General features: G+C 61.1%; 1 protein-coding gene and 1 long non-coding RNA gene across 2 annotated transcripts in view; one reads left to right on the forward strand and one right to left on the reverse strand.

Annotated features, from left to right (window-relative positions):
• Window positions 1-26,262, forward strand: part of VAC14 (VAC14 component of PIKFYVE complex) — a 50,283-nt gene that overhangs the window by 18,802 nt on the left and 5,219 nt on the right. The window contains exons 13-14 of the mRNA XM_080552787.1: window positions 7,846-7,996; window positions 14,610-14,742. Coding sequence (XP_080408913.1) covers window positions 7,846-7,996; window positions 14,610-14,742 — 284 coding nt within the window. The remainder of the gene's footprint in view (window positions 1-7,845; window positions 7,997-14,609; window positions 14,743-26,262) is intronic.
• On the reverse strand, window positions 3-26,257 carry LOC308176703. Its single transcript, XR_013938507.1, has 3 exons — window positions 16,763-26,257; window positions 8,953-13,424; window positions 3-6,886 (listed from the first exon to the last, which is right to left on the reverse strand). It is a non-coding gene; the product is annotated as an uncharacterized lncRNA (long non-coding RNA).

Genomic DNA, 26,262 nt, shown 5'->3' on the forward strand with positions numbered 1-26,262 from the left:
GTGCTGCAGCCACTGGAAGTGCAGTGCTTCCAGTCTAACTGGAAGCTTGCCGTCCCCACTTCCAGCCAAATTTTGGAGCAGCTTTGCCTGGTTCAGTTGGGTTGAGTGTAGGGATTTCGTAAGGCTTGGCCAGCGCTGACACTGGGATTTCAGCCCTGGTGGCCAAACCAACCCAAAACCAGTGCAGTGTGGCCTCTCTGAAGCCCACAGGTAACATGCTGCACCCTTGTCCGGCTGAGAGTCCTGTTAGGCTGGTATCGTTTGTACCCTCTGACTGTGTAAGCCTTCCTTTCTACCTCGGAGGGCTGGTCACTCCTAAAAATCCTTTTTGCCTGCCTGGGAAGGCTCAAGGCTCTGGGATTCAAGCACCAGAGATGATGTCTTACCCCAGTGGGGCTGGGTCTTGGCCAGGCACTGGGTGAGTGGAAATTCAGATGCCTCGAGACGGCAGCATGGAGATGGGGATCGTTTCCACCAGGTGCCTTAAACACTTAGCTGAGACCTGGCAAAGCAGTTAAGCAGTGCCCACCGCTGGCAGGGCCCCATCAGCCGTGCCTGGTAGAGCTGCCCGTGTGGTGTGACCACCGCGATGCCCCATGCTCGGGGGGCAGGCCCCTGCCTTTAGCCCCTTCCCGCGTCCCCAGGCTCAGAATTCAGACACTACCTCATCGTCTGTGTCAACATGCCTTTGAGACACCCTCTGAGCAACCACGCCGGGCCCAGCCCGTGCGGCAGGAGCGAGTTGTCGCCTCGGCCCGGCGCGCCGGGGCCTGGAGCAGAGCTGCAGGGTAGGCCCAGACATGGGGCGTTTTCCCTTTTCCCAGCAGGTCGAGCTTTATTCCTCTGTGCCACACGGGATGTTTTCCCAGCAGGTTGGGCTTTATTCCTCGTGTGTGGACCCGTGTGGTGCAGGCCGAGGAGCCGGCCTGCTGCCCCACTGCTCCCAGGCACCCGCCGCAGCGGGAGGCAGGGACGGTGCCACCGCCGAGACTGGGGCGCTGCATTCAGACCGCGGCTCCTGGGGAGGACACAAAATGTGCCCAACTGTCCCCCCTCTGTAAATCCTGACTGTCCCTGCTTTGTAAACCCCCGCCGCAAAGAGCGGGGTGGGTTTTTAACTCTGGTGGTGTTTTTCGAAGTCGTTAAAGCTAAGAGTAAACATCCGTCCGTGCTGCTCTGCCCCGAGCTCATGCTGTAGGAGTGAGCTTTCAGGCCTGCTGGCTGGCTGTTAGACCCATCGCAGCAGCAGGATGACTCAGGAGAGAACAAAACAAATAGGTGGCTCACTCCTCCCTGCCCCTGCTCTGGCCTGGCTCTCCGAGCCCCCCTGCCTGCTCTTTGGCTTCCCCGTGCCATGCTTTCCACCTCCAGGTTGCTCTCTTACTGAGATGCTGTGCCTCTTCTCCCATTTCCTTCTCTTTCTTCCTCACCCCTTTTTTTGTTTCGTTTTCCATTCTGGTCTTCACAATACCAGCATCTTTCTCTTTTTCTCCCCCTCTGTGTCGCACTCTAGAGCATTTCTGGTGCGGGGTACTGGCGGCTTTGGGCCGCAGCTGGTCAGGCACCAGTGGCGCTTCCCCCGTTGCTGGCCCGGGTTTAGATGCAGCTTGCACAAAGCTGCCGGCGGCCCTTGAAGCCTCTCAGGCCAGATCTTCCTCGTGGAATAAAAATCACACGCTCCCTGCTTGGGATTACACGCTCAGGGCATCAAACCCCAAGCCCACAGTAAATCCCTCGTGCGAGGGGGTGTTAAGAGAGGAGGGAAGGGAATGAGCAAGCGAGGGAATGACTTGCACTTGCAAAGGCAAGCGGCTGCCTGGCCATTTTCCATACCCTGCTGCTTACGATGCAAACCTTTCCAAAAGAGTCCCCAAGCACACATCTGCCTTTGCAGCGCTCCAGAAAGCCTGCATCTTGCAGATAGTCTCTCCGGCTTGGCAGGAGACTGCAGTGAGTCATGTTGCAATTACACTGCTTATTAATATTTGAAAAAAGCAGTGAAGAAAGGACCCCGGTGATGCATTTCCTCCATGTGACATAACTGGGAATGGCTCAAAAGTAATTTTAAGCTGATTTATTTAATCCTGTCTTCTATTTATTTAAATGTTTGGGGGGGATTTTTTTGAAGGAAATCCATAGACAAGTCAATCCATTAAATATCACTGCTCAGCTGGCTCCCAGCCATGTTTGCTGCTCTCTGCAGAGGAAATAGAAATGACCAAAACAGTAGGAGGGGGGGGTTCAAGCCAAGCATTTTGGGGAACGATGAGGGCAAATTGAGATAGCTAACCTGAAATGTCAGCCCCTGCTAGAAAAGGGGGTGTGGGGTGCTCTCTAAGCCATGTTAGTCCTCCTCCCTGCTCGAGGGCACTGCAGTGTTCCTACACACATTCATGGTGTCCTGGGGCAGATTGGGATCCCGAAAAGCTCTCAGCTAATGGGCTGGGGATGGCCAGGTTAGCACGGGGATTGTGTTCAGGCACCTTGCTGTTAAGTCTGGTCTTGCTGAGCTGCTCTGAGTCTCTCCACGCACTCGCCATAAATAATCAAGGAGGAATTTGCACTGGATGGGGCTGAATCTGCGCCCTTTAAGTTGTCACGTATGTTTTTCATGTTCGAGCAGCACAAGGTGTTGCACCACCTCCACCACGATGAGCAGGGGCCAGCATCTCATGATGCATCTGTGGCGTCCTGAGTCATCTCCGCCTTCCCTCCTCTTCCCAGCCGTTCCCAATTCCCCAGTGCCAGTGAAGAAACGGCCAAGAGACCTCGTTAAGATTCCCAAATGCAGCGCAGCACAAAGGAGCTGGAGCGAAGCTGAAGCAAGCAATTCCCTTTGATACATAGACGAGTTGGGAGGCGAGACTCCTGGCTGTCAGGTTTTGGGTTGCTGCACTGCGTCGTCCTGCACTGGCTCCATGCTTCCCTGCCCCGCGTTTCTCTGCATGTCAGAGCTGGGTTTGGGCTCAGTCTTGAAAAGCACTGGTTAAAATTCGATGTGGTTAAAACTTCCTAACGGCTCCGGGATGACAGGATTGTGGTGAGCGTGGCTTTTTCTGCACGAGCTGCTCCTTTCACCTGTGCACAGCCCCGACACCTGCTAGCAAGGGGCTGAAGGGCTGATGGTGGAGAAAGTGAGAAGTCGGAGCCCAGGTGCCTTTGGGCAGAAGCGTGCTGGACCTTTCCATGCTCAGGTTAAAAGCACGGTTGCTGCTGGCCGTGGCTGAAGGCAAGAAGTGCTCTGCAGGTTGTTGCTCTCTGCAAGCTCCTCTTGCAGAGGTAGTTTCCAGGTCGGCTGCTCGGCCGTGCCCAGGGGAACACAGCAGGGGATTTCCGAGAAAAACCTGCACCGGTGGCACTGCTTGTTTTCTTGGTTTGTGCTGTTTTCCTTTCTCCAGCTGCGAATCGGAGCTGTTTATTTACATCCTCCTTTTTGCTTATCTGCTGCTATCAGCCTCGCTGGGGGCTGGAGGTTGTGCTGGGACTTTTGTCTGACTCACGCGAGGATGACGCACGAGGAGGAGCTGGGGTCTGATCTGAGGCAGGATAAAGTCCAGCTCCCTCTGTGCTCTGCAGACACGAAAACCTACCTGTGTTCATGCAGCAGGAACACCAGGCTCTGAATGCAGCGGGAAGATCCCAGTGATGTCCTAGCTTGCACCTTGCAGTTGTGTCTCCTGGAGCATCCGACAGCTGCCGTGCTGGACAAGCAGCGGGAGCTGGTACCCTCCCCAAAGAGCACGTGCTGTGGGTCACACACAAATTAAGCATGTGTTTTATTCCCTGCCAGCAAAAATCTGGTGTGGAGGCACCTACCGAGCTAGCTCTGAGCCTTGGAAGTGCTGCTGGTGTCCCCACGTAGTAAGTCACATACCATGCGCCACCCAACGCCCCTAGATGCTGCAGCAGGTTTCGGAGCCCGGTTCCTGGCGTGCTCCGTGAGCTGCGCCGTCACCTTTTAAGTCCCTGCAAACCTCTCCCCTTGCGCCCAATTCCCCGTGAATGAGGCTGAACAAAAGCTTGTGCCAAAGCTGCCTGAGCGTGGTGTGGTTTCCAGTTGTGCTCCGTTGGGTTTAGCTCCGTCGTGCTCCTGCTCCTAGACTTTAATCCCCTGCCACTGAAGTACCGCGGTCGTGCGCAAAGCAGCGAGCTGACAGGGGAGAGTGCACCAAGAGGAGAGCGCTGACGCGCCTGTGCCTGGCTTTTTAATGGTTTTTTGGTGGTAAATATTTTCCAGAGGGAGGCTCGAGGTGACTAGATACCGGGGCGGGGAGGTTACCCGTGCTCGAGAGGAGAAGTTACGCTTCAGGGTGCGCTTTAATGATGGGGTATACAGAGAGGTGTATAATTTAAGTTGGGTCGTGGAAAATGTGGTCAGCCCAGCCTCGGGTCTGTGCAAGCAGCCCGAAAACAGCGCCCGTTGTGCCTTGGCAGGCATTCAGCCCCCCAGGGGGCACCGGCAGCTCGCTCCCACCGGCCTTGGCTTGCCGGCATCCCTCTCTGTGCGTCCTTCACCGCGCTGCAGCGCACAACGAACCCAGCTCAGTGGCACCAGGCTCCCCGTACCCCAATTAAACACCTCCAAAGAGGTGCTCGGGGCTGTGGCAGGTCGGCAGAGTGCCGCGCATTTTCCCCAGGGGGCTGATTGCTTCTCCCTTTTTGGGGACAGCATGCGCCAGGCCTGCCCTTGCACCCCAGGATGGGTGCAGACGGGGGATCTGTGAGAGCAGGAGGGGAGGACGCGGAGTTCTCGGGTCTCTGGCGTGGTTTTGGCTGGCAGTGGCCGTGTTACCAACCAGCTCCCCCACCTGCTGTTTGTGCTGGTGCTGTGAAGGTGTGCTCACATGTCCTGGGATGCTTTGCCCTTGGCAGAAGCCTCTCCCCCCTGTGCTAGCTTCAGCGAATGCCCCGGAGGTGCGAGGAGCAGCACCGCAGAGGGGAGGAGAAGCCCCGGCCACGCTGCTCCCATCCCCTCCCAGCAGCAGGCTGAAATCTGGCGGCTGGAAGGGAAAAAAAACCCTTGGCAGGATCAGAGGATAGAAGTTGCTGTGCTGGGGACCTGAAAAGAGGCCCGGTTAAATTGGTGTGGGAAGATTAATGGTGGTTTTTTCTTCTTTTTTTGTTTTTAAAGCCAGCGGAGGGGGGGACGTGAGTTTGCTTTTCACACCGTGTGCGCCTGGGGCCCAGCCAGCCTTGCTGCTCACCACTCTTGGCTCTGGGACGGCGCTCCCGTGCTTTCCTCCCCTCCCCAGTAACATCTGCAAGGTTTGGAAGGAGAAAAAAACACCTAGACAAACTCAGTGAAGCCTTCAGAGCGCCTTGAGGACCCCCGGTCCCCGTGCCGAGCAGAGGGAAAGGGGGCTGCGTGGGACGGCAGCGCCGCTCCTCCTCCCCGCTGCTGAGGGGTGTGGGTGCGTTTTGGCCGGAGGCAGAGCCCCAGCAGGGATGCCAAGGGGACAGTTGGCACGTGGGAAGGCACCCGAGGGGAGCACAGGAGGGGCGTCCATCCATCTGTCCCTCTGCAAGGCTGGGCATGAGATGGCAGAGCTGGTCTGGGCGCAATTCAAGCAGAAGGAGAGGTGAATTAACCCCACCTGGATCCAGAGAGACCTGGAGGGGGCTCGTGGGGTGCACCTCATACAGCCCCCGGGGAGGTGAGGGGTCTCTCACTCTCCTCCCATCCTCGCTGCAGGGCTGATTCACCTCCCTCTTCCCTAAAACCCCCGGGGATCCAGCGCTTGGCCCCCAGAGGCTCTCCCCAGGGCGAGCCCAGCCCCGGGCATCCTCGCGCCCTCTCCGGGGAGCTGGAGATGGCCCCGGCCCTTTCGTCGGATGGTCCCGGGGACTGGGACCGATGATCCCAGGGATGGGGACCCGCTGGCGCAGCCGTCCCGTTGCCATGGCACTCGCAGCCCCTGCAGGATGCCGCTCTCTCGCAGCCTCCTGGTGCACAAAGCTGGGTCTCAGCTCAGCGCAGGGATGTGCGGCGCATACCAAGCGCTCCTGGCTCGGCTCCGGCCGCGGCCGGGAAGCCTCTCTGCAGCACGCGGGGCGGAGGCCGGGCCTCCCTGCCTCTTTCCCACGGCTGGAAAACCCCGGGCCTTCGCCTCCATCTGCTCCTCCTCTTCCTCCGGGGCCTCCTGCACCCATCATCCCGCCGGGCTTATTTCCTACGGGTTTTTGCGACTGAGAAATGCAGCCCATGTGGGGGCTCCCCCTCCAGCTTCTCCTCCGTCCCCATCCGTGCTGCAGCGACGTGTGTGTTTGCCCACCCTACAGAAAATGCCCTAAATCAGGGGGCTGTGAGTGACACGGCGCCGTGCCGTACCACGGCTCTCCGGCTGGTTTTTGCCACCACCCAGCTCCCCGTGCTGCCGGGCCCCAGAGGTGAGCCGAGACCTTTGGGTCCCTGCTGGTTTCAGCCAGAAGCAACGAGAGGCAGAAGCCTCCAGGGGTGTTATTTACCCAGATCGGTGCCTGCCCCTGAGCAGCACCCGATGGCAACCAGGTCCCCCCCGTGACAGCGCCGCGGAGGCACTGTGGGCTCGGCTTCGCTCTCCTGGCCCCCGGGGACGGTTCCTCGCTGCCAAAGCTGCTGATGTCGGCCGTCCTCCTCCCTGGGGCAGCCACAGGCTGGGACCTGGTGGTGTTTGTGCTCCCGGGGTCCTCCCAGGTGTGCTGGAGCCGGGTGGTTATCGGCTTTCCAACGCTGGCTCTGCCTCCCTGGGCCGAGGGGGGTCAGGATGCGACCCACAGGTACCAGAGGCGCTGATGGGGGGCGGCGAGGTGCTCGTCCAGGTGCTCTGCACGCCGGCCATGGAGCAGCTCTCCCTGCTCCTCTCCCCCTGCCCGTGCCCTCCTGGGCACCAGGCTGCAGGCTGTAAGGCTGTGGGGTTTAAACATCGGCGTGAGATTGGCTGTAATTGCAAAAAAAATCACTTAAAATATCTATGCAATAATTACAAAATAATCACTTAAGATATCTGTGGAATAGAGAAAGCCAGGAGCACCTGCCTTTCACATTATCGGGGTCCTATTTTCACGTTCTGCGTGTTATAAAAAGACATTGTGGTGGTTTTTTTTGTAGTGGGGTGAGGGTTTTCTTGGTAGCTCTGAAGCTAAAGCTCCCGGCTAACTGCAGCTCCAGAGAAAGATGCCCAGGGCCTCGTGAGAGCACGTGGGAAGCCCTCGGTACTGTGCTGGATGTCCGGGGCGGTGCTGTGCTGGGTGCGGAGGGCTCAGACGTGGCAGTCAGCCCTTCGGGGCAGCCTCGCTGCTCCGCACAGCCCTGGCACATCAGGGAGGACCGATGAGGCACCTAGACCCAAGGACATTCGGACGAAGAGGGACCCAAAATAGCTCCAGACATGAGAAGAGCTGGGGGAAAAAAAAAAAAAAAAGAAAACAGAACCTGTAATAATTTCTCCAGAAGCTCTATATATAGTCGGCGTGGCCTGACCTGGCTGTGGGAGGAAGGAGCTGCTCTGGGGTGCAGGGGAGCTGGGGCTGCGCTCAGGGCAAACCCCGAAATGGGGAGAGGGGGAAGCAAACCCCGCTCCCGACTGTCTGAATGTGGCTGAATTTCCCGTGCTGCCCTGGGACTCGCAGAATACAAACTGCTGGGTTTGTCCCCTTTTCTTTTTCCTGCCCCAGCTACTCTGCAATCAGTTGAAATCTCTGCTTTGGGCCTCACAGCTAGCCCTGTTTTCCCTGCGTCTTGGGATTTGGCGCTCACCTTCCCACCTCCCCTGCCCCAACAGGGATTTTGGAAAGCAAAACCCACCCCACGGCCCCTCTGCTCCTGGCTTTGTGCCCGCTCACCCAGTGCTCTTCCTCTCCCTGCAGGTCATCCTGAAGGACCTCGAGGTGCTGGCCGAGATCGCCTCTTCCCCGGCGGGGCAGACGGAGGGGCACGGCCCCTCCGAGGCCGCTGACCCGCGCCCCGGCCACGTGGAGCTGCACATCCCCGTCAGAAACAGCCAGCTGAGCGCCTCGGGTAAGTGCCCTGCGCTGCGTCTTGCTGCCCGGGGTCTGAATCACAAAGCCAAGCCACTTGATGCTAGGTGGCACCCACGTCAGACCTTCTCAGGTGGAAGGGAAGGCTTCTCTGGGGCTGAGAAATCAATATATCAGTTCCCACCCCGCATCGCTGGGGGATTCGGTCTGCCACGGAGCTTTCTGTATTTTATTGCTCTTCGTTCTGGCTCATCTTTTGGGGAACTGGCCACGGTTAGCAGCAAGGTGCTGCAGAGGTTGGTGTTGGGGGATGTTGTTATTGCCCCTTTTTTTATGGGGCCTTGGGTGGCAGCCTCTTTTCTGCTCGTAGAAGCCCTCAGAGCCCTAAACGTGGCTCGGGACAGGCTGTTGGCTGCCACCCGAGGTGCCCAAAGCACAGCGCTGCGGAGGGCTCAGCCCGTGCCCGCGGCGCAGCGCCTCGCCTGCTCGTGGCTGCGTGTGCTGAATGTGAACCGCGGCGTCGCCCCGAGCCCTCAGAGAGATGAAGAAGGACAGTCCTATTGTTTGGGGACTCGGGAGGGGGAAAAAAAAAAAAAGCCTTCCATTAATCATCCCAGCGCATCAGGCATTTTTTTTCCACCTTCCCCTGTCTGTGGCTCATCCTCTGCAGTTGCTTGGCTGCCCCTTCTCCTCCGCTGCTGCTGCTATCGAGGAGCCTCCCAGTTGCGCTCCCCGAGCCAGGTCGTCCCGGCCAAAGATACATTTCATGTCAGCTCGGGATTGTAAACCAAGAGCAGAGCCAAGGCTGCCTCTCCTGCGCAGCACGCAGCCGCCGTGCCTCGCAAAATCACCGCCGGAGCTTCGGTCCTGCTCCCTGGGCTGAGTTTCCTCCAAAGAGCACAAATAATTCCCCCCTCCCTGGGCTTGGGAAGGTCTGCGGCAGGAACCAGCCCAGGGTTTGAGGCTCCCCGGGCGGTTTGGGTTTTGCAGAGCTACCTGTCTCGGATGTGGGGGCTGGAAGTTCGCTGAGCTCCGCGGGTGCCAGCGATGCGCCGATGTCCCCAGCGAGGCTGCGTGGGTGGAGCAGCGCCCACGGCGCTGGCCAAGCAGCCGGAGGGCTGCAGCTCAGCTCGCGCTGATGGCTCCTGCCTGAGGTTTCCTTCCTTGTGGATTATCTAAAAATAGCAGCCTGGATGGCGCGCATCCCAACGGCTGCCGCGGCCCCTCGTAGCTCTCGGGAGGAGCAGCCTGGCTCCAGCTATCGCGGCGTGGCGTGGGGAAGCGCTGGGCTTCGCAGGGCCCCGTGCAGGGCTGTTTGTCCCAGCGTGGCCATGGTGTGCGCCGCGCTGCCCACCCGCTGCCTCGCGATGCAGTGGGGGATTTCTGTAGGAACATATTCGGGGCTGAGCTGTGCACAGCCCTGGGCTCGTGCCCAGCGGTGGGTGCTGTTGGGGTGGGGAAAAGAGGCCAGTTCACTCGTCTTGGAAGGCTCTGGGGACTGGACATCGGCCTGTCAGAGCTAGGACCCCCCTGGATTTTGGCTGGGAAAGTGGAGACTCTGCAAGACTCCTTTTTTTGTTGTGTTTTATTTTTGGAGCGGGAGCAGGGCTGATAGAAACCCCCCTGGTCTGCGCGGTGCTGCGGTAACGGCACTCCAAGTGAACCCAACCTCTGCCCCGCAGGCCAGGCGTGGGCGAGTGCCCAGGCACCGGGTGTGCACCCCGAGGGAACTGGGTTTGTACCGGGTGTGCACCCCGAGGTGCTGCATGACCCCACAGCAGCAGGACCTGGGTTTGTACCGGGGTGCAGGGCAGCAGTCCCTGCACACAGCTCCCCAGCTGGTTCTGCACTGTGCTTGGCTCGTGCGGCCGTGTCTCGAGGGCAGGATGCTCTCACGCCACGCTCCACCCCGGGGTTAAACCCACCGCCTTCTGTGTCCTTCAGAGGAGAGACCTTCTCTGGAAGGAGAGCTGCAAGGGCTGAGTGATCTCAGATCCCCTCCTCTCCCCCATCTGAGCCCCACCCGAGCGTGCGGCTCCGCAGGTACTCTCCATCTCTGCCCCAAGCTCTGTCGCCCAAGGTGAGCGGCGAGGGCAGCAGGGGAGGCGGAGGGGGCCCGTGCCACGCTGCGGGCTTCCCCCGCTTCCTCTCTCACCCTTTCTTCCCCCGGGATGTGTTTATGCAGTTGTTTCCCTGCCATTCAGCTCGGTTTCCTTCAGATGCTCGTTGATTAGCCAGGAAAGCCGTGTCCCACTTCCGCAGCCCGTTCCCAGCTCGGGTTTTTATTTAGCTGCTTTGTTCTCTGCTTACATAAGGTCGGCTGCCCTCCGACGGCTCCCCCGGACACAATGAGCCGGGGCGAGTCGAGCAGCGCGGTGCGTGGGACCCTCGCTGTCCCTCCTCCAGCACCACGGGGAGGAAGAGCTGCTCCGTCAGCCCCACGAGAGCGTGGCGGGGCACTGGCCTTGGCTGTTGCCTCGTCACCTTCTGCCTGGGGATGTGGCGGGGAGGCCCAGGAGGAAACCCGCGTGTTTCCCTGCTGCAACGTGTCGTGGTTTATGCCGAAAGCATGTCGGGGCATCCCCGTGTCCGCAGCCTGGAGGTGGTCCCTCGGGAGCCGAAGCGCTCCCTTTGCCTTTTCTGCCACCCGGCTGCCCCCTGCGTAACCCGCAGAGCTTCAGAGGGCTTGGAAATGTTGGTCCCCGGGCTCCTGGGGGTCCCTGAGACAGCAAAGGAAGGCTGGCCCCTTGGCTGAGGTGTGCCAAACGGGCATTTCCAGCAGGGCAAAGTTTTGAGCAGGTCTGCGATTTTGAGTCAAAAGCGTCCACAGCACGCGGTGGGCTCTGGAGGAGCCAGGGTAGTGCCGGCAGCTGGCACGCTCCTGGGGGCCCTGGAGAGCCCTTGGTGCTTGGGTAACACATCCTGGGGGGTTTCTGCAAGGGTCCGAGCTGACTGAAACGGGGCTCGTGCCCCGGGAATCCTGGGGGAGCGCTCGGCTACCTGTGGTGCTGCTTCCAGCAGGCAGCGATGGAACAGGCGGTGGGCGCAGTGCCACCACCTGGGCTCCTGCCCGTCCCCCCCCGGTGGCAGAAAAGCGAAGTCCCCCCCGCTCATCTCCCCTGCTAAAGGCAGGGGCGCAGCAGATGCCACAGAACGGGCCGTTTGCTCTGCAAGGAGCTGGTTTGCAAGCAGGCTTCGCAGGATGGGGAGGAGAGGGGGCAAGCGAGGAGGGAGCCGTCCCGGCTGGGTGCTCAGCTCAGCGCCCCAGTTCCTGGGGGAACCGTCTCACCCCTGCTTGTGGGCAACTGTCCGTACGTCTCACCTCTCTCCGCAGAGCTGCCAGCCCTCCATGTCCCCATCCCCTTCCCTCCCACATGGCACTGATGGAGCCTCAGCCCGCTGGGTGCCAGGCTGAGCCTCTGCCCTCTCTGCGGCTCCGCAGGGTGTTTCCTTCCCCTGTACCGTGTCCGGGCCAGACCCCTGCTGCGTTTTGGTTGCTGATCCGCCTTAGCAAGGAGCAACGAGCAGGTAGCAGGCTCAGATGTCAGCCCAAAATCACAAGCCCAGGGCTCTTCGGCCTGGTAGGGAGCGGAGCAGCCTCCGTGTGCCTGGGCATCCACGCGGGGAGCAGGCAGAGCGCAGCCCGGGGCTGTCGGTGGGCTCGTTTCCTCAGCAGCATCCCGGGCCCTGAGGTTTGTCAGAGCCCAGCTGAGCTGCCGACACGTTCGCGTCTGTTTCCAGCTATTGGGTTTCGGTGGGAGAGTTTGCCTTTTTTTAATTTTTTTTTTTTTATTTTTTCTTAACGGCTCTATTTTTATCCCGCTCCGCGAGGCTTCGCTGCGCCGTGTTTGCGAAAGCTCAAATTCAAAACATCCTGGGGAAGGCTGCCGGGGGGAGACGTGGTGCAGATTCCCACGTCTCCGCACGGGGTTTTGCTGGGCTCCATCCGCCAGCGCCGCCTCCCACGCCGCCGGGGCCCGCAGCTCGCCCCGGCCACGCACGGAGGGGAGGCGTGAGGCCCTGGGGCTGGAGGGATGCTTGGGCAGGGCAGGGCGCTGGGCGTCCGGATGCTGGGAGCAAAACCTCCTCCCGGACCCTCTTGAGCAAGGAAACAGCCTTAAAAACAGCCCTAATTCACCTCTTTTTGGCGATCGAGGCACAGCATCCACCCTGCGGTGCTCGGCACGCCGACCCCGTGCGTGCGCTCCTCTCCCTGCCAGCAGCTTTCAGCTCAGCCACCTCCTGTATCCCAGCCCCGATCGGCGCTGAGATGGCTCCAATTATGGGTTAAAGTAAATCATTTTAGCTAAACCGCCGCCAATGCCCTCGTGGATCGCTGTTAAACAGCTTACCCGGATTTAGCTTGCTTCGGAAAGGAATCAATTCTGGTCAAATCGCGTTTAAATTCGGTTTAAATGGAGCCAGGCAAGTCTGCACCGGTTTTAATTAGGACCAGTTTGAAACTAATCATGGAAAATTAGCAAAACTTGTGTTCTCTGCTATGGTGAAATTCGGTGCTCGGTGGCCAAAGAAGGAAAATGTGAGTCAGCACCCGCGTCCTCTCCCGGAGCAGTCTGGGGACACTTCACCCGCCGAAGGTTTCGAGACAGCTCCGTCCATCAGGCAGCCAGACGGCCCGAATGTTCCCGGCTGCCATGCAATATATATTTATAAGGGCCTTAATATAGGTTCCTAATTGCCTGTCTCTCTTGATTTATAACGCGGCCCCATGAGCGATGGCAGCGTACCGACGGCGCGAATCGTGGCGAGCGCTCGCAGCCACCCCCGCTCCGCACGGCTTTTTCTGCCTCAGCCAGCATCCACCGACCCCAAAAGCCAGAAGGATCGTGCGGCCCTGCTTACACCATCTGTATTCGTACTGAAAACCAAGATCCAGCCAGCTTTTGCCCTTCTGCTCCCCTCGTGTCCCCGACTCTGAGGCTTCCCATGGGAAAGGACGAGCTGGGGGGCTGCCACGGCGTTTCCGCAGCCCCACGCGTGGTGCGCTCGCAGCCGATCTGGCAGGTTGCGGATCTGCGACGCCTCGCTCCAGGGGAAGGGGGAGAGGTGCAAGCTCCAATTAATTAAGCCGCAGTTTTCTTAACACGTCTCCCTGCCTGTCTCTCATGCCGCGCGGAGCTGCTCCTGCCACCTTGCTGAGCCAGACCCTGCTGTGCTGCGCCGTGAGCTGCGGGGCCGCCCGCTGAGCAAGGCTGCTCCGTCGCCGCGCTGCTCCGAAACGCAGGGCGAGCGGTGGTGAAACCTTCCCCGGGGATACCCACAGTTGCCTGGGGGCTGGCGGGAGGAAAGCCCCGGCCTGGGGGAGGAAGGAGGCCGTGCCAGCTGTGTGTCCCCACTCGAATCTGGGCTCTGGGCTCCTAAAACCACCATTAAGAGCTGGTAGGTGTGGAGGTGTGATGCACGTCCTGCCTGCCGTGAGCAGCTCTGGACTGGATGGCTTGGTGCTGCTGACGAAACAGAGCAAAAAAAATACCACTTCTTCAGCTTTGAAAGACAGTTTCTACCAGCTCTTCACCTCTCCTTCCCACCCTGCGCCCCAGAAAGAAAACCACTCGTGCTTTGGTCCCCTCGGACCCGCTGCTGGGGCAGGGCAGCGCTGGGAACGTGCCGGGGCTGAGCCCCTCGGTACCTCCCCATGTCCCTGCCATCGGGCAGGGGAAATCAGGCCAGGGGCTCCTCCATCAGCCCGGGCTTTGGCTGGTTGATTGTGTTTTTAATTGGCCACTCTGTGCTCTGCTGAGTCTTGACAGAAGCAGACAGCACACATAAATCAAACCCTGCACGTTTCCTTGCGATCTGGTGGGAGACTGAACGCTGACCGTGCTGGGGACGCTGCGGGACCCACTCGCCCAGGCTCACCACGCTTCGACACGTCCCAGCCGCCCTGCACGGGGAGTTAGGGCAGATCCTCCCCCCCTGTTGCGAGCTTGCCTTTGAACACCCTCTCCAAACATTTGCTCTGAGCGCTGCCCTTCTGAATAAACCATCCCCGCTGGGGATTGCACGGTGGGAAAGGCAATCCGTACCTGCCCGCCCCCTGCGCTTCAAGCCCTGAAACGATAATTTTTTTCTAACTCCCTGTGCGTACCCTGAGCTAGGAAATGCCTTTTCTCACCCCTCCCTGCCACCTGCCTGGCCGTGAGCTGAGGCTGCGTGCGGTGCCCCGGCCGTGGGGTGCTGGCTGCCAGCTCTGCCCACCGCCGTGGGTGCTGCCCTGAAGCGCCTGCGCAGGCTGGTGGCACCTCAGGGTGCTTTGCCAGGGGGCCCAGCAGCACCTGCAGACGGATGGGCTATTTATGCATGGTCTTGGGCACCCCCTCTCCTCCCAGCTACTAAAATTGGTGGCTCTCGGATGGTCTCCCCAAAAGACCATTTCATCCCCGTGCCCTTCTCCGATGGCTGGGAGCACCAGGAGGTGCTTTCCTCTGGGGTGGGGAGAGCTGGGGCAGGGCTGGTGCTGCTGGGCTGAGCAGGCACAGTTACACGAGGCTTGGAAATCTCATTTTGGTGCCCCTACCCTCCCCTGCCGAGTCCCGCGACTGTGTTTTGGATGTCTGCTCTCTGACTGAGACTGCTTTGGCCAAAATAACCCAGCTGCTCTAATTTCCTCTCCCCTTCGCCCGCCTCCCCAGGTACGAAAGGCTTGGAGTGCTCTCCCTCCACCCCCACCATGAACTCCTACTTCTACAAGTTCATGATCAACCTGCTCAAGCGGTTCAGCAGCGAACGGAAACTCCTGGAGACGCGAGGAGCCTTCATCATCAGGTCAGAGCCCTGCTGCCCCGCCGGCGCCTCGCGGGCAGGGCGGGCTGGGAGGAAGGGTTCGGCGCCGGGCTCCCTCGCATCGCCAGGAGCCAGAGCCCTTTTCGGCAGCCTCCCTGGCTAGCTGGCAGCCGCGGCTGGCGTTTCCAGGGCAAACCGACTCGCCTCTCGCGTGTCGAGGCACCGTATTTTTTGCTCCCAGCCCCCAAGGCGAAGTATCTCTGTATTACGCGGCATTGTCAGGTTCTTGTTGAGAAACGAGCAGGCCAGCTGGAGCACGAAGGCCGTGCTTGCTCGGGGTGCCAAGTCGAGCCAATTCTTCCACCTGGCTCGGCTCCGCGCGCTGCGGGTCAGTGTGGCTTCACCGGGCGCGCGATGCTCGCCCCGTAATGAGCCTGCTTTGCAGAAGACACATATTTTGACTGCAAACGTTGGCAGGTTCTGCATCCACTTCAGAAGCTGCGATCAGGCAGCAGAGGCAGGAAAAACGAGCGCTGCAGCAGCTGGCAGTGCGGCGGTGTCTTTAATGCAATGAAATCTGGGGCAAGGGATGCAAATTCCTCGGCTCGCGCAGAAATAATGGGCTTAGCGGTCAAGGCAGGGCTGAAAAATCAGCGAGGAGGGGGCAGGACTCGGTGTTTTCCTCCCTGGTGTTTTCCTCCCTGGGTTTTCGTGGAGCTCTCCCAGTGCCCCGAGAGCACCAAGTGCCCTGCACCACGAGGCTGCAGAGCCAGGACTGGGGAGGTTTCTCCCCACCTGCCTTAAAGCCTGGCACCTTATCCCAAATACCCCTTGAAAAGCTGTTTCTCCCCCAAAAGTCCAGCTGAGCATATGTTTTTTTGCTTCTGACGGGAGTCTGGAAATGTTGCATTTAACCACACAGGGATCTAAGAATAGGGCAGGAAAATATCCCGCTCGTAGCAGTCCTCTTCTTGTCTGCGCTCTGCACCGCGCCTGCTGGGAGCGAGCAGGGCAGGGGAAGGGGCCCGATTGCTCATTAAACCAGCAGGGTAATTAGAGGGGCTCTGAGTAGCAACGGGGAGCCTGGGCAGGGTCACACTCAAATGCTCTCCCATCTGCAGCCACCTCCAATTTTTCCCTCCAGCTCCCCGACAGCCAGTGGGGCAGCTCCAGACCCTGCTTTTTGCTGTGACTCATGCCCCGGGCTCCAGATGTGCAAAAAATTCCAATCAGTGCAAAAAACAACCCAAAAAAACAACAGCAAAAGATCCTATCCTTTGTTATCCCTTGTCAAATGGCGTGGTGGCTCACGGGGGATAGATCCAAGGGGTATGGAGCCAGCGCAGCCGTTCTGGGCAGGGTGAGCCCTGGCCTCCAGCACTGGTGACTAACTCTGAAACCTACTGACGACAGCTTAAATGCCGGCGTTAACCACTTCTCCACTGCCTCCGGGATCGGCAAGATGGGAATGGGGCGGGAGAAGTTTCACGGGACCCTCTGGAAGAGCTTGATCTGCTGCCAGAGGGCCCCACCAAATGTGGGAGCCTCGTGGTGCTATTTTTAGGCGCTGCTCAAATGAAAGCCACATGCGTGTTCCCACGTTACACCCCTCCCCTGTCCACAAGCGGGTTCAGCTGTTTCGCACAGCGGGGAAGAAGCCAGCCCCATGTTTCCATGGGGGAAACGCCGGTGATATTTCATCCCCCGCTCCCCTCCGCCACCAGGGACGGCGACGTGCCTCCAGCAGCTCCCCGCGTCCTGGCTGGGGCAGCGGGGACGAAAGGCGAACCTGTTACCTATAGGTAATGATTTCCAGCCAAAGGAGTAGTGCTCAGTGGGATGGGAAACGTGGGGCAGGGATTTAAAGCCCAGCGCAGCATTTCTCCCCGTCACCGTGCCGGTGCTGGCCAGGCTGGGCAAGCTCAAAGGTCCCCGAGGTCAGCAGGGTGGCTGCGGTAGGGCAGTTTGTTTCCTGACCCAGCACAGGCTTGGGCACATCCAGTTGCTGACTCCAGGGGTTCACAGCCTCTTCTCTGGCGAGTCCTCCCAGTCCTTTCCTTACCTTTCTCCATCGGCACTGGCACGGAGTCTGTCTGCGACGTGCCCCTGCTGGTGGCATCCAGCACGGCGCTGTGAGCTCGAGCCCTGGCACCGCACCTCGTCTGTGCCACCAGCGGCACCGGCACGGAGGGCGAGCACGTGGGTGCAGCAGAGCCCCGGGCAGGAGGAGGAGGGAAGGGAAACTCCAGGAAAGGGCTCTTCAGGGCTGCTTCGTGCCCGTTTGACTCTGGTGCCCTGTAAGTGCTCAGGAGGAGGCACAGCCCTGCTCAGCAGTGTGCCGAGGGAGCTGCCCTGGTACCCATCGCCCCGAGCACTGCAGAGCAGGTCGGGTTCATCTCTAGAGGCAAAAAGCCTTCCTGCCTCCACAACGGGCTGCAGAATTCCAAGTGCTGCCTCCTCCTTCCTATCCAGACACGTCTGCACCCAAAAGCAGATCCAAAGCGGTTGTTGGAGGCAGGAGCATCAGCCCTGCGCGCTTCCCTTTGGCGTTACCTCCCGCCTTGGTGCCGAGAGCTCCCGGCTGGCTGGGGAGCAGATACCTGCCCTGGCTGGTACGTGGCAGCGAAGAAAAACTGGCCCTGCAGCACCCTGTTCTCCCCGACAAGGGAAAGCAAAGTGAGCTGAGCCTGTGAACCGAGACGGGGACCCGCGAGGGGCAGCAGAGGAAGAGCATCGACAGCAGCTCTGGTGCAGCATGGATGTGCAGTGCCCTCGGCACAGGGGGGAGCAGCACCCCAAGCTGCTTTCTGCTCTGTCTGGCTTTCCCAGGGCTGTGCTGTCCAGATGGGGACAGACGGAGTGGGATGGGGGCCCCGGGGCTCGCTGAGTTACGGATTTTCACCAGTACAGGGGGTTCAGAGAAGGGAGATGCTGGGGATCCCCTATGGAGCAGGGGATGCCGAAACCCTGGCCAGGGTTTCAAAGCCCTCCTCTTGTCCCTGTCCTGGCCACCCTCCTGCTCCTCTGTGGCCCCATTTGGGTGGCCAAAGGTTTTGATGCTTCCTGAGGAGCCCCCCTCGGTGTGCCCATGTTCTGGAGGCTGCCGGGGCCCGACCATCCCCGTGCCCCCACCAAAAGCAGCTCGGCGAGGGGCGCGCGTCCTTCTCGTCCTTCTTCTTCCTCTCCCCACCCTCCTGCCACCGCCTGCGGAACAAAACCCGGGTTTGTTTTCACGTGAACCGTTTGGCTTGTGTTCAGCGAAGTGCAGGGGAGAAAAAAAAAAAAGAAAAAATGGAAGGGAAAAAAAAGAAACGCAGCCCCTTTGATAAGCTGTGATATGAACTCGGGTAAAATCCAAACAGCTGTGATGGCTACAAGGGGAGCTTCTGTGTCGGGAGGCAGCGAGCCTGCGAAAACACGCGGCTCTGCCTGCCAGGATGCTCCCTGGCCGCCTGCCCTTTTGCTGTAATGAGCTGTGCACTTTCCCCCCCTCCCCGTTGCCTCGCGGAAAGGAATAACCGGAGAAAGCGTTTTAGTTTTGGTTTTTTTCCTCCTGTTTTCCAAACCGAGGGCGGCGCTCCCCAGCCCCGGGCTCAGAGAGCGGCCCCAGGACGGGGTGGGGGCAGAGCTCGGGGTCATCCTGCCCCACCAGGAAGGTCCCCAGGTACCGGTGGTTTGGGTCCAGCCCTTCAGCCCCGTATGTGGGTCAGCTTTCACCCCTTTACATAAGGGCCATTAGCATGCCCGGAGCCTCGCTCGCTTCCCAGCCCGCCGGCGAGGGCCACAGGGAGCACTCGGCGCGTTGCGCTCCTGCCCTCGGCTCCGGCTTTCATCGCCCTGCGCCGGGAGCCCGCTTCTCACGCGGCCACCGGGGCGAAGCTGGAGCCTGGGGCCCTCTGGCCATCAGTGGGTGGCCCCATTTCATCCCTGCGTGCATGCAGCAGGGCAACAAATTCATTTCCTCCTGGTTTTCCTCCCATCCCTCCGCACTTCCCGTTAATCCCTGCCTGCTCCCCAAAACCTCCTCCCTGGGGCTCTGCCGGCAGCGATGGGAAACCTTTGCTCCGAAAACCCAAAGCAAAGAGCAGTATTCATTAAGTAGGATGCTGTGCTCAGCTCTCTGACACCCTCCACATCCCCCCTGGGGCATGTGTTGGAGGCTGGGGGGCAAAAATGCCCTTCAGCAGGGCGAGAGCTTGGACCTGGGGCTCTCAGGTGCTGGAAGCCACCAACAGCAGGGCTTAGCTGGAGACTGCCCTGCCCGGGGGCTGCTTGTGCCTGCTGGGGTACAAGGGGCTGGGGCATCCTCCTGAGGACCAGCTCCTCCTCCGGAGCGTCCCGGTGGGCTCGGGACACGGGTTTTAACCACCCTAACCAGCAAACTGCCCTGGGACCCGCGTCCCTCAGAGCCGCTGCGAGGCCCTGGTGCGTTTTCCTGCAGAAAAATGGAAAACACGTGCGAGCGGCGGCGCTGGCGTGGGCTGGGACTCATTAAGGTCAGCGAGAGTGTGGGGGGGAGGAAGGGGAAGTGTGCGCAGGGGGGAAGAAAATCCTCAGAAAGCAGCCGAGTTCCTTCCCAGGGCAGGTCCCAGGGGAGTTACGTGTTCTCCATCCCGGTGCTTTCCCCGGGATCCCAGCAGGGGCGAAGCACGAGGTCCGGAAAGGCGAGAGGAGGAGGGCTGGGCGAGCGAGGAGCCCGCAGCAGATGCAGGTTTCCCCAAAGCAGGATTTCCTCGAAGCAGGGCTTTGTTTGATTCCAAGCTGCCACAAGCAGCTCCCAGGTTTTCTGCCCCGTTTTCCTTGCCCAGTGGCTGCACCGGGAAGGGGGAGCCGCGCACACGGGGTGGCCGGCCTGGGGTTGCTTTGGCCATCAGCTGGAACTCACCCCGCTGGGCTGCAGGAGGGTCTGCTTGTATTTCCTCCCCTTCCTTTGCTTTCCAGATGGGACACCTCGCTCTATTAGTCTTTACGGAGCAAAAGGCACGAGTGGCAGGCTGGGAGGAGTGGAGTAATGGCATTTTTCCCCTCTGTCCTACAGGGGATCCTGCCCAGGATTATCCCCAGGGCACGCTTGGTTAAAAATCCCGAGGCAGGGCTGTTTTGCATCCTGCTGCTCTCGTCAAGGTTTTCTGTTCCTGGCTGCTCGGGAGCATCCCGCAGCACATCGCTCTGTGCCGGCGGGGCCCGATGGCACGCACAAGGCACCCGAGCATCCGACTGCTCCCATCTCACACCTGCATCCGTCTGAGGCTCTGGGGGTTTGGAGGAGAGAGGGCAAAGTGCCTGGAGCAGGAAGGGCCACATCCTGCCCTCGGAGCCAGCCGGGTTATCCCCCGGGCACTGGTGTGGATGCTGCAGAGACGGGGAGCACCCAGCTGCCACCAGCACCCATCCAGCCGCGTGGGAGGCAGCGGTGAGGTTGCTCTAACACCTGGCGTAAACGTGGATCGAGTTCTTGCAGCTCCTGCCTTGAACCCAGCAAGCAGGGGGAATTACTTGCAGATACCTCGTTTTGGGGATGGTGGTGGCTCCCCCGGAGCCACGAGCTTCCTGAGTAAAGGGATGGGCCAAGAGGAAATGCTTCCCCCTCTTCTGGCTGTGGGAGTGACTGTGAGAACCCAACGAACCGTGCAGGGCGCGGGGAAATTCCCGTGGTGTCAGAGCAGGCAGCGAAAGGAGGATTCAGACGGTTCCCAGCCTGCCCCGTCGGAGGGAGAGAGCACGTCTCGGGCGTGGGGCTGGCGGTTCCCCCGCGAGGAATCCCTGCTCCCAGCACCCGTTGTGCCTGCAGAAAGCATCGGGGAGGCTGGGGAGGAGCAAGGCAGCAGCCAGGCGGCTTGCACGCGCGAGGAGCTTTTAGCCGAGCCCTCTTGCAGCCAAGCAGGAGGGGGAAAGGTTGCAAATTGCATCCAAGCCTCCCGGTCCCTGCGGTTTTGCTGCTATTTTCTGCTCTCTTGCAGCTCGCGTGAGTGCTCTGGAGGTCAGCGGGGCCAGCAGGCAGGCGATGACTCTGCACAAGGGCTGGGTGCTGGTTACAGCGCAGGAGCGGCGATGTCCGCCCCCAGGAGGGAGCTGCCACATCAGGGCTGATGCTTTGGGGCAGGACGGGTCCGGGTCCAGGCTGCTCAAACCCTCCTGACGCTCAGCCAGAGCAGGGGAGAAGTCAGCAGAGTCCGGAGTTTGGGTACGAGGCGAGGGAGCTGAGGGCTTGCACCTGGGGCATGGATGAAGATCGCTCTGCCTCCTCCTCCCCCAGGGACTGAGCTCCCTAAAACATCCCCCTTTCCCCCAGGGGGACACAGCCCCATCGGCCGTGTTGCCTCTAGGCCAGCAGTGTGCTGCTCGGTCACCTTTCCACGAAAGGAGCAGGAGCACTTTTATTCCTTCCAGCAGTGCTGGGGAGGCTCCCGCCCCTGTAAGCCCTGCACGCCCCAAACCGGATCAGCCTCTCCCGGCTCCTCTTGCCGCGGCTCCGCACCCGTTCCTTTAACCTATTTTATTGGCAGCGGAAAGAAATTATAGGGGTAGAAATAAGGCGCCTGTCAGTTTTCCTGAAAATTGGGCCACAGCTGTCAGCCTGGAAGGGAAGATGCGTCTCAGAGGAAGGATCTTCGGAGCGCTGCTGTCGCGTTACGCAGCTCGCCAGCCCCTGCGCTTCCTCCCCTTGGAAACCTTTGGGGTTTTCTTTTTCTCTCCATCCTTTGGAGGACACGAAATCCTGAAAGCGTCGCCGCCTGGTGAGAGCGGGGCTGGCGTGCGTGCCCCCGGGCTGGGGCAGGTGCGGGGCCGTGCGTCACTCCTCCTGGCCCGGGAGGTGGCTGGCAGCCAGGTTTCTGCTCCCGCGGGCACGTCTGGACAGAGCCAGAGTTTCGGCCCTGCCGGGCACAAGCTGCGGCGCTTCTGCAGCTCCTCCTCGCCCGGGGCTCGAGGTGCCATGAGCCCGGGGCCGCCCGGCTCGCTGTGGCACAGCACAGTGCTCGCCACCATCATCTCAATGGCTCCAGTGGCATCGAGGCTTGGAAGCTGATCTTCCTGTGCCTGCTGGTTGGGCAACGCGTTGGGCACCTCTGGGTTCAGCCTTCCCCGTCGCTCAGCTCTCACCATTTTCCTGCAAATGCGAGGTTTGAAGTCCTGTAGCTGGATCTCACCCCCGGATTTGCTGCCGAGAACTCATCAGGTTCACAAGCCAGAGAAGAGGAGCCTTGGGCATCATGGGGTTTTGCTCTCCTGGAGTGCTCGGGACAGGGGAGCTGATGGTTTCTGGCTGAGCCTTGTGAGCTTTGCAGGTGCCGGGTGGCTGCATGCTCACAGCCGGGGTCACTTCGTCCATGGGGCACTGCCCGGGTCCCTCGAGTGTGGACCCCTGGGCACTTGGGCAGCTGCTGCTCCGCGTGCGCCTCGTGGGCTTCTCCTTGGAGGGGCTGCCACGTTCACCCCCGTTACACCTGAGAGGACCGCTGACTGTCCTAACATAGCTCCCGTTAGTGCCTGGCCCATCCCAGAGGACGTGAGCAGTTGATTATCCTCTGTGCCCCCACGGCCAAAGCAGCAGCAGCCCTTCCTTCTGCTCGGTGCAGCTGCTGTGCCCCTCTCGGAGCTGTGGCTGTGTCTGATTTCACCTGGAGGTGTGCTCTGCAGGCTGAAGGTGACCTCTCCAAAGGGCACTGGCGTGTCGGACAACGTCGAGGTGTGTTTTGGGCTGCCCTGTGCCAAAATCCTTCTGCAAGGGTGTTCAGGCTGATGCTTGCCTTCGCCTCGGTTGGGACCTGGCATTCCCTGCCTCTTCCAGGCCAAAAGCCCATGGGGGCTTCCCAGGCGGCCCGCCATCCCGGAGCAGCACCACGAGGCTCCGCAGGACCTCGGAGCCGTTCCATTTCCCGATGCTCCGATCGCACCCAGCGTGTGGGGAGCCCGGGCTCAGCCCGCGTGTCCCGGGGGATCGGGACTGGCACGGTCACCCGCGGGGACCCGTCGCCGTTCGGCCGGGGAGGAGAGGGCTCGGCGCCGTGCCGGCACCGCGGCGGGCTTGGCGGTTGTTTCCCTGCCGAGCAGCCGGCCGTGGGAGGGATTCTTGTTTGCAGTGAAACACGCTGCGCATCTCCCTTGTGAGCAGAAGCAGCTCGGGGGCTGTCCCTGGCTGCTCGAGCAGAGCCCGGGCGTCTTTTCCCTGGCTGCAAGAGAGGGCTGGGCCAAATTCGCCAGGGGGCCTCGATAATAACCATCAGGAGGAGCTGGGGCTGGATTTTCTCCTTTGGTGGAGATGGCACCGTGGGAGGAGCGGACCTCATGCGGTCCCCAGGGCAATGGGACATCCCCGCTGGGGCTCTGCAGCGCATCCCGGCCCTGGCAGGGCAGGCGGTGGGGCAGGAGCCTGGAAAAGAAGTTAAAGCTTTACCGACAGAGGTCCCCCCAAAATTCCCCCCCCCCCAAATTTCTCCGGCTGGAAGTCGGTGCCCAGCAAGGAGGAGGTGGAGGCAGGGGACCCCCAGACCTGCCCGCACACGGAGTCCCACTGCCCTCAAACTTCTGGGGTGCTTCTGTCTGTTTTCTTGATTTCCTTCCCCGCCCTCGCGGCGACGGAGGGGGAATGGCAGCCTCGCGGCTTCCCCGCTGTCTCCTCCCTCTCCCTTCCCCATCCTAATTTTATCTGCACCCCAAAGGCTGCTTCCTCTGCGAATTCCTAAAGGGTCCCAGCTGCCGGGGACGCTGCTTCTCCCTGGGGGAGGACGGGGCTGAGCCGCGCTCTGTGCCGGGCTGCTGCAGGCGGCCGTGGGGAGGAAGGGCGGCGAGAAGCCTCGGGAGGAGCAGGGAGGGGAGAGGAAGAGGAGGGTGGGGAGGAAGCACCGAGGGGCACTGCCCTCCTCGCAGCCTTGTACCAGCAGGGGTGGAGGTGATGGGCTGGTCCCCAAAAGCCAAAGGGCTCCCGGTGACCTTGGCACCCTGCTGGGCGTGGAAAGTTGTGGGAATCGGAGCAGAAGGTTTACGGGATCACCTGTGCCAGTGTGGGGCCGGGACGTGGGATTCCTAAGAGGAAGGTGCTGAGCCGTGGGTGCCACCCGGGGCTTCCTCGCCCTGCAGTGGGGACAAGCGAGGGGCTTGAGCCCCCCTGGGTATCGTGTATAGGGGCCGTGAGTATCGGGGCCGTGGGTATTTGGGAACGGCTCCTGCTGCCATGGGTGGGCTGAGCTGGGCACGGACCTCGTCTCCCATCTCTCCGGCCACTGCCCGGTCCCACCCCCGGCATCCCGGCTGCCTGGTGGAAGCCACCTGTCCCAGGGGAGCGGCTCCGCGGGGGCTCTCCCGTGTCACCCGCACGCCCCCGGTGCTGGCAGTCGGCCTCAGCTGTCACGGCAGCTGCGGGGCCGGCCACTTGTCCCCCCACCACCACCCGGTGCTGCCGGCATCCTCCCCATCATCTGGGGGACAGTTTGGGGCAGGGGGCGAGGAGCCGCCGGCACACCGCAGTCCCCCCAGGCATCCCACTCTGCGCACCCGGGCAGCTCCATCCAGGGAGGGGACCCCATGGATTTTGTTGGGTTTGCTCTGCCAAAGCCACCTCTGGTGGCCTTGGGGTCCCCGGAGAGCTGCTGCCCCCCGGCACAGTGGCTCTGCACATCCACAGCTCTCCGTGTGCAGGGGATGGTGGCACGGCGTGGCAGAGGGGGACATCCACGTTCAGCTGCCCCATCGGTGCCGGGCGAGCAGGGGCGGGTACCTGGTCTGGGCCAGGCTCTTTCCTCCTACAAAGCTCTTTTCCTCCTCCAGGGGTTTCAGCCCTTCTTCCCATAAAGGGTCCCAGCTGCACCCCACAGATGGGCACCCCGAACTTTCCGCTCCTATGTCCCGGTGAAATCCTGCCCATGCAGGGTGAGGGGCACGCGCCGTGCCCCGCTGCTCCTTTCACGCCGACCCGTTTCCAATTTCCCTGTGCCACCGAAAGGAGCGGGGGAAGAAAGAAAAAAAAAGAAAAAGAAACAGAAAAAGAAAAAAGAAATCCCAACCCAACCCAGCCCTTCCTTGCTAATCAAAACCAGGCCTGAAATTAGAAAGCTCTCTGCGCTGGGCGCTGGCTGGGAGCGCGGCGGCAGCCAGAGAGATGTCGGGGCAGCTATTTATGGAAAGCCATGCCTGATTTCGGACGGGACGGGGGCGGCGGGGGCCGGCCCCGCCGGGTTTGCCTCAATCCGCCCCCTCTGCAGCCCGTGGGCGGGTGAGGGCAGCTGCGGAGGTCCCTGAATCGCCTCCCCCAAGCCATGTCCCCAGGGCTTTGCTCTCCCCGGGGCGCGTTTTGGCACAGCGCCGATGCTCCGAGCCTGGGAGCCGGGACAGAGCCCGGGGGGCAGCGGTGGCGATGACACCAGTTGTCACTGGGGCAGGAACCGGTGTCACCATGGGGCACGAGCTTGGATGCGCCCCGTTCGGGAGCCTTTGATCACAGCCCACTCCTTTAGGGTGCCCTCGGGAAGGGAAATCTGGGTTAAAACAGCCAGGAAAGGGGTTCTCCCTGGGCACACTCATCCTGCTCAGGCACGTGGGAAGCGTCTCTGGAAGAGGCTGTGCACAGAGAGCACCTCAGGCCGTGGCTGCCCCCTTATTCCCCACCAGGGAGGCTCTGGAAGCCCCCACTTGCTGCCAGGAGGACACCAGGAGCACGTCCCCACCTCCTCGGGGTGCTCCCCTTCCCCTCTTTCCCAACCCTTCCCTCTCCCTCCTCCAGCGATCCCGTGCCCGAGGGGCGGCGGTTACGTAAGAAGAAGGGGATAAATGGATAAATGAGCTGATTTGGCACTGCCCATGCCGCTCCGATGTGGTCCGGGCCGAGGGCCGGGTTGGGTTACGTAAAGCCCTCACAGAGCACTGCTTTGTCCGGGTGCGCGGGGCTCCGAGCTGCTCCGCCGAGCCGTGAGGAAGACAGCTTTCTTCCTCCACGCCCCTCTTTGGTGCCAGAAAACCCATTTTCCACCCCCCCAGGCCAGCTTTATCAGCCTCTTCAGAAGCATCCGCAGGGGCTCTTTGTGTCCCGGCTCCCCGGGGCGCCACGAGCCGGTGCCCTCTGCCCGCGGGGGCTGCAGGGAGGCTGGAGCCACGAGTTGGCCGCAGGTGCCATCGCCCCCTGCCCTGCTCCCCCACATCGGGGATGGCGGTGCCACCACCCCGTCCCACAGGACACCGAGAGGCGCAGGGCACCCAGAGCAGCAGGCAGGGGGCCAGGGGTCCTCAGCCTGGGGGCGCGGGAGGTCGGAGCAAAACAGGAAAGCCCAAAATCCAAACAAAGGCGGGAGAAAATCTGGTTTTGGGTTTCGGCTCTGAGATGTTTGACACCAGGATGCCCGGGTTCGCTAAGCAGAACATTCCTGCCCCAGGAGACATCAGCAGAAAACCCTTCAGCCTGAAAAAGGCTGCTTGGACCAGCAGCGGGTGGTCCCGTGGCAGCTCCTGGTGTCCCCGTTTGCCACCCGTGGAGCTCCGTGCAGGAAGGGTGCGGTGCGTGGTCTCGGGTCGGGGTCCCGCGCTCGTTAACCATCCCTCCCCTGTTGGTTTTTGTTTCCTGCGCGGCGCACA

This window comes from Anser brachyrhynchus (genome assembly GCF_964034855.1).
Source record: "Anser brachyrhynchus genome assembly, chromosome: 12".
Lineage (NCBI taxonomy): Eukaryota > Metazoa > Chordata > Aves > Anseriformes > Anatidae > Anser > Anser brachyrhynchus.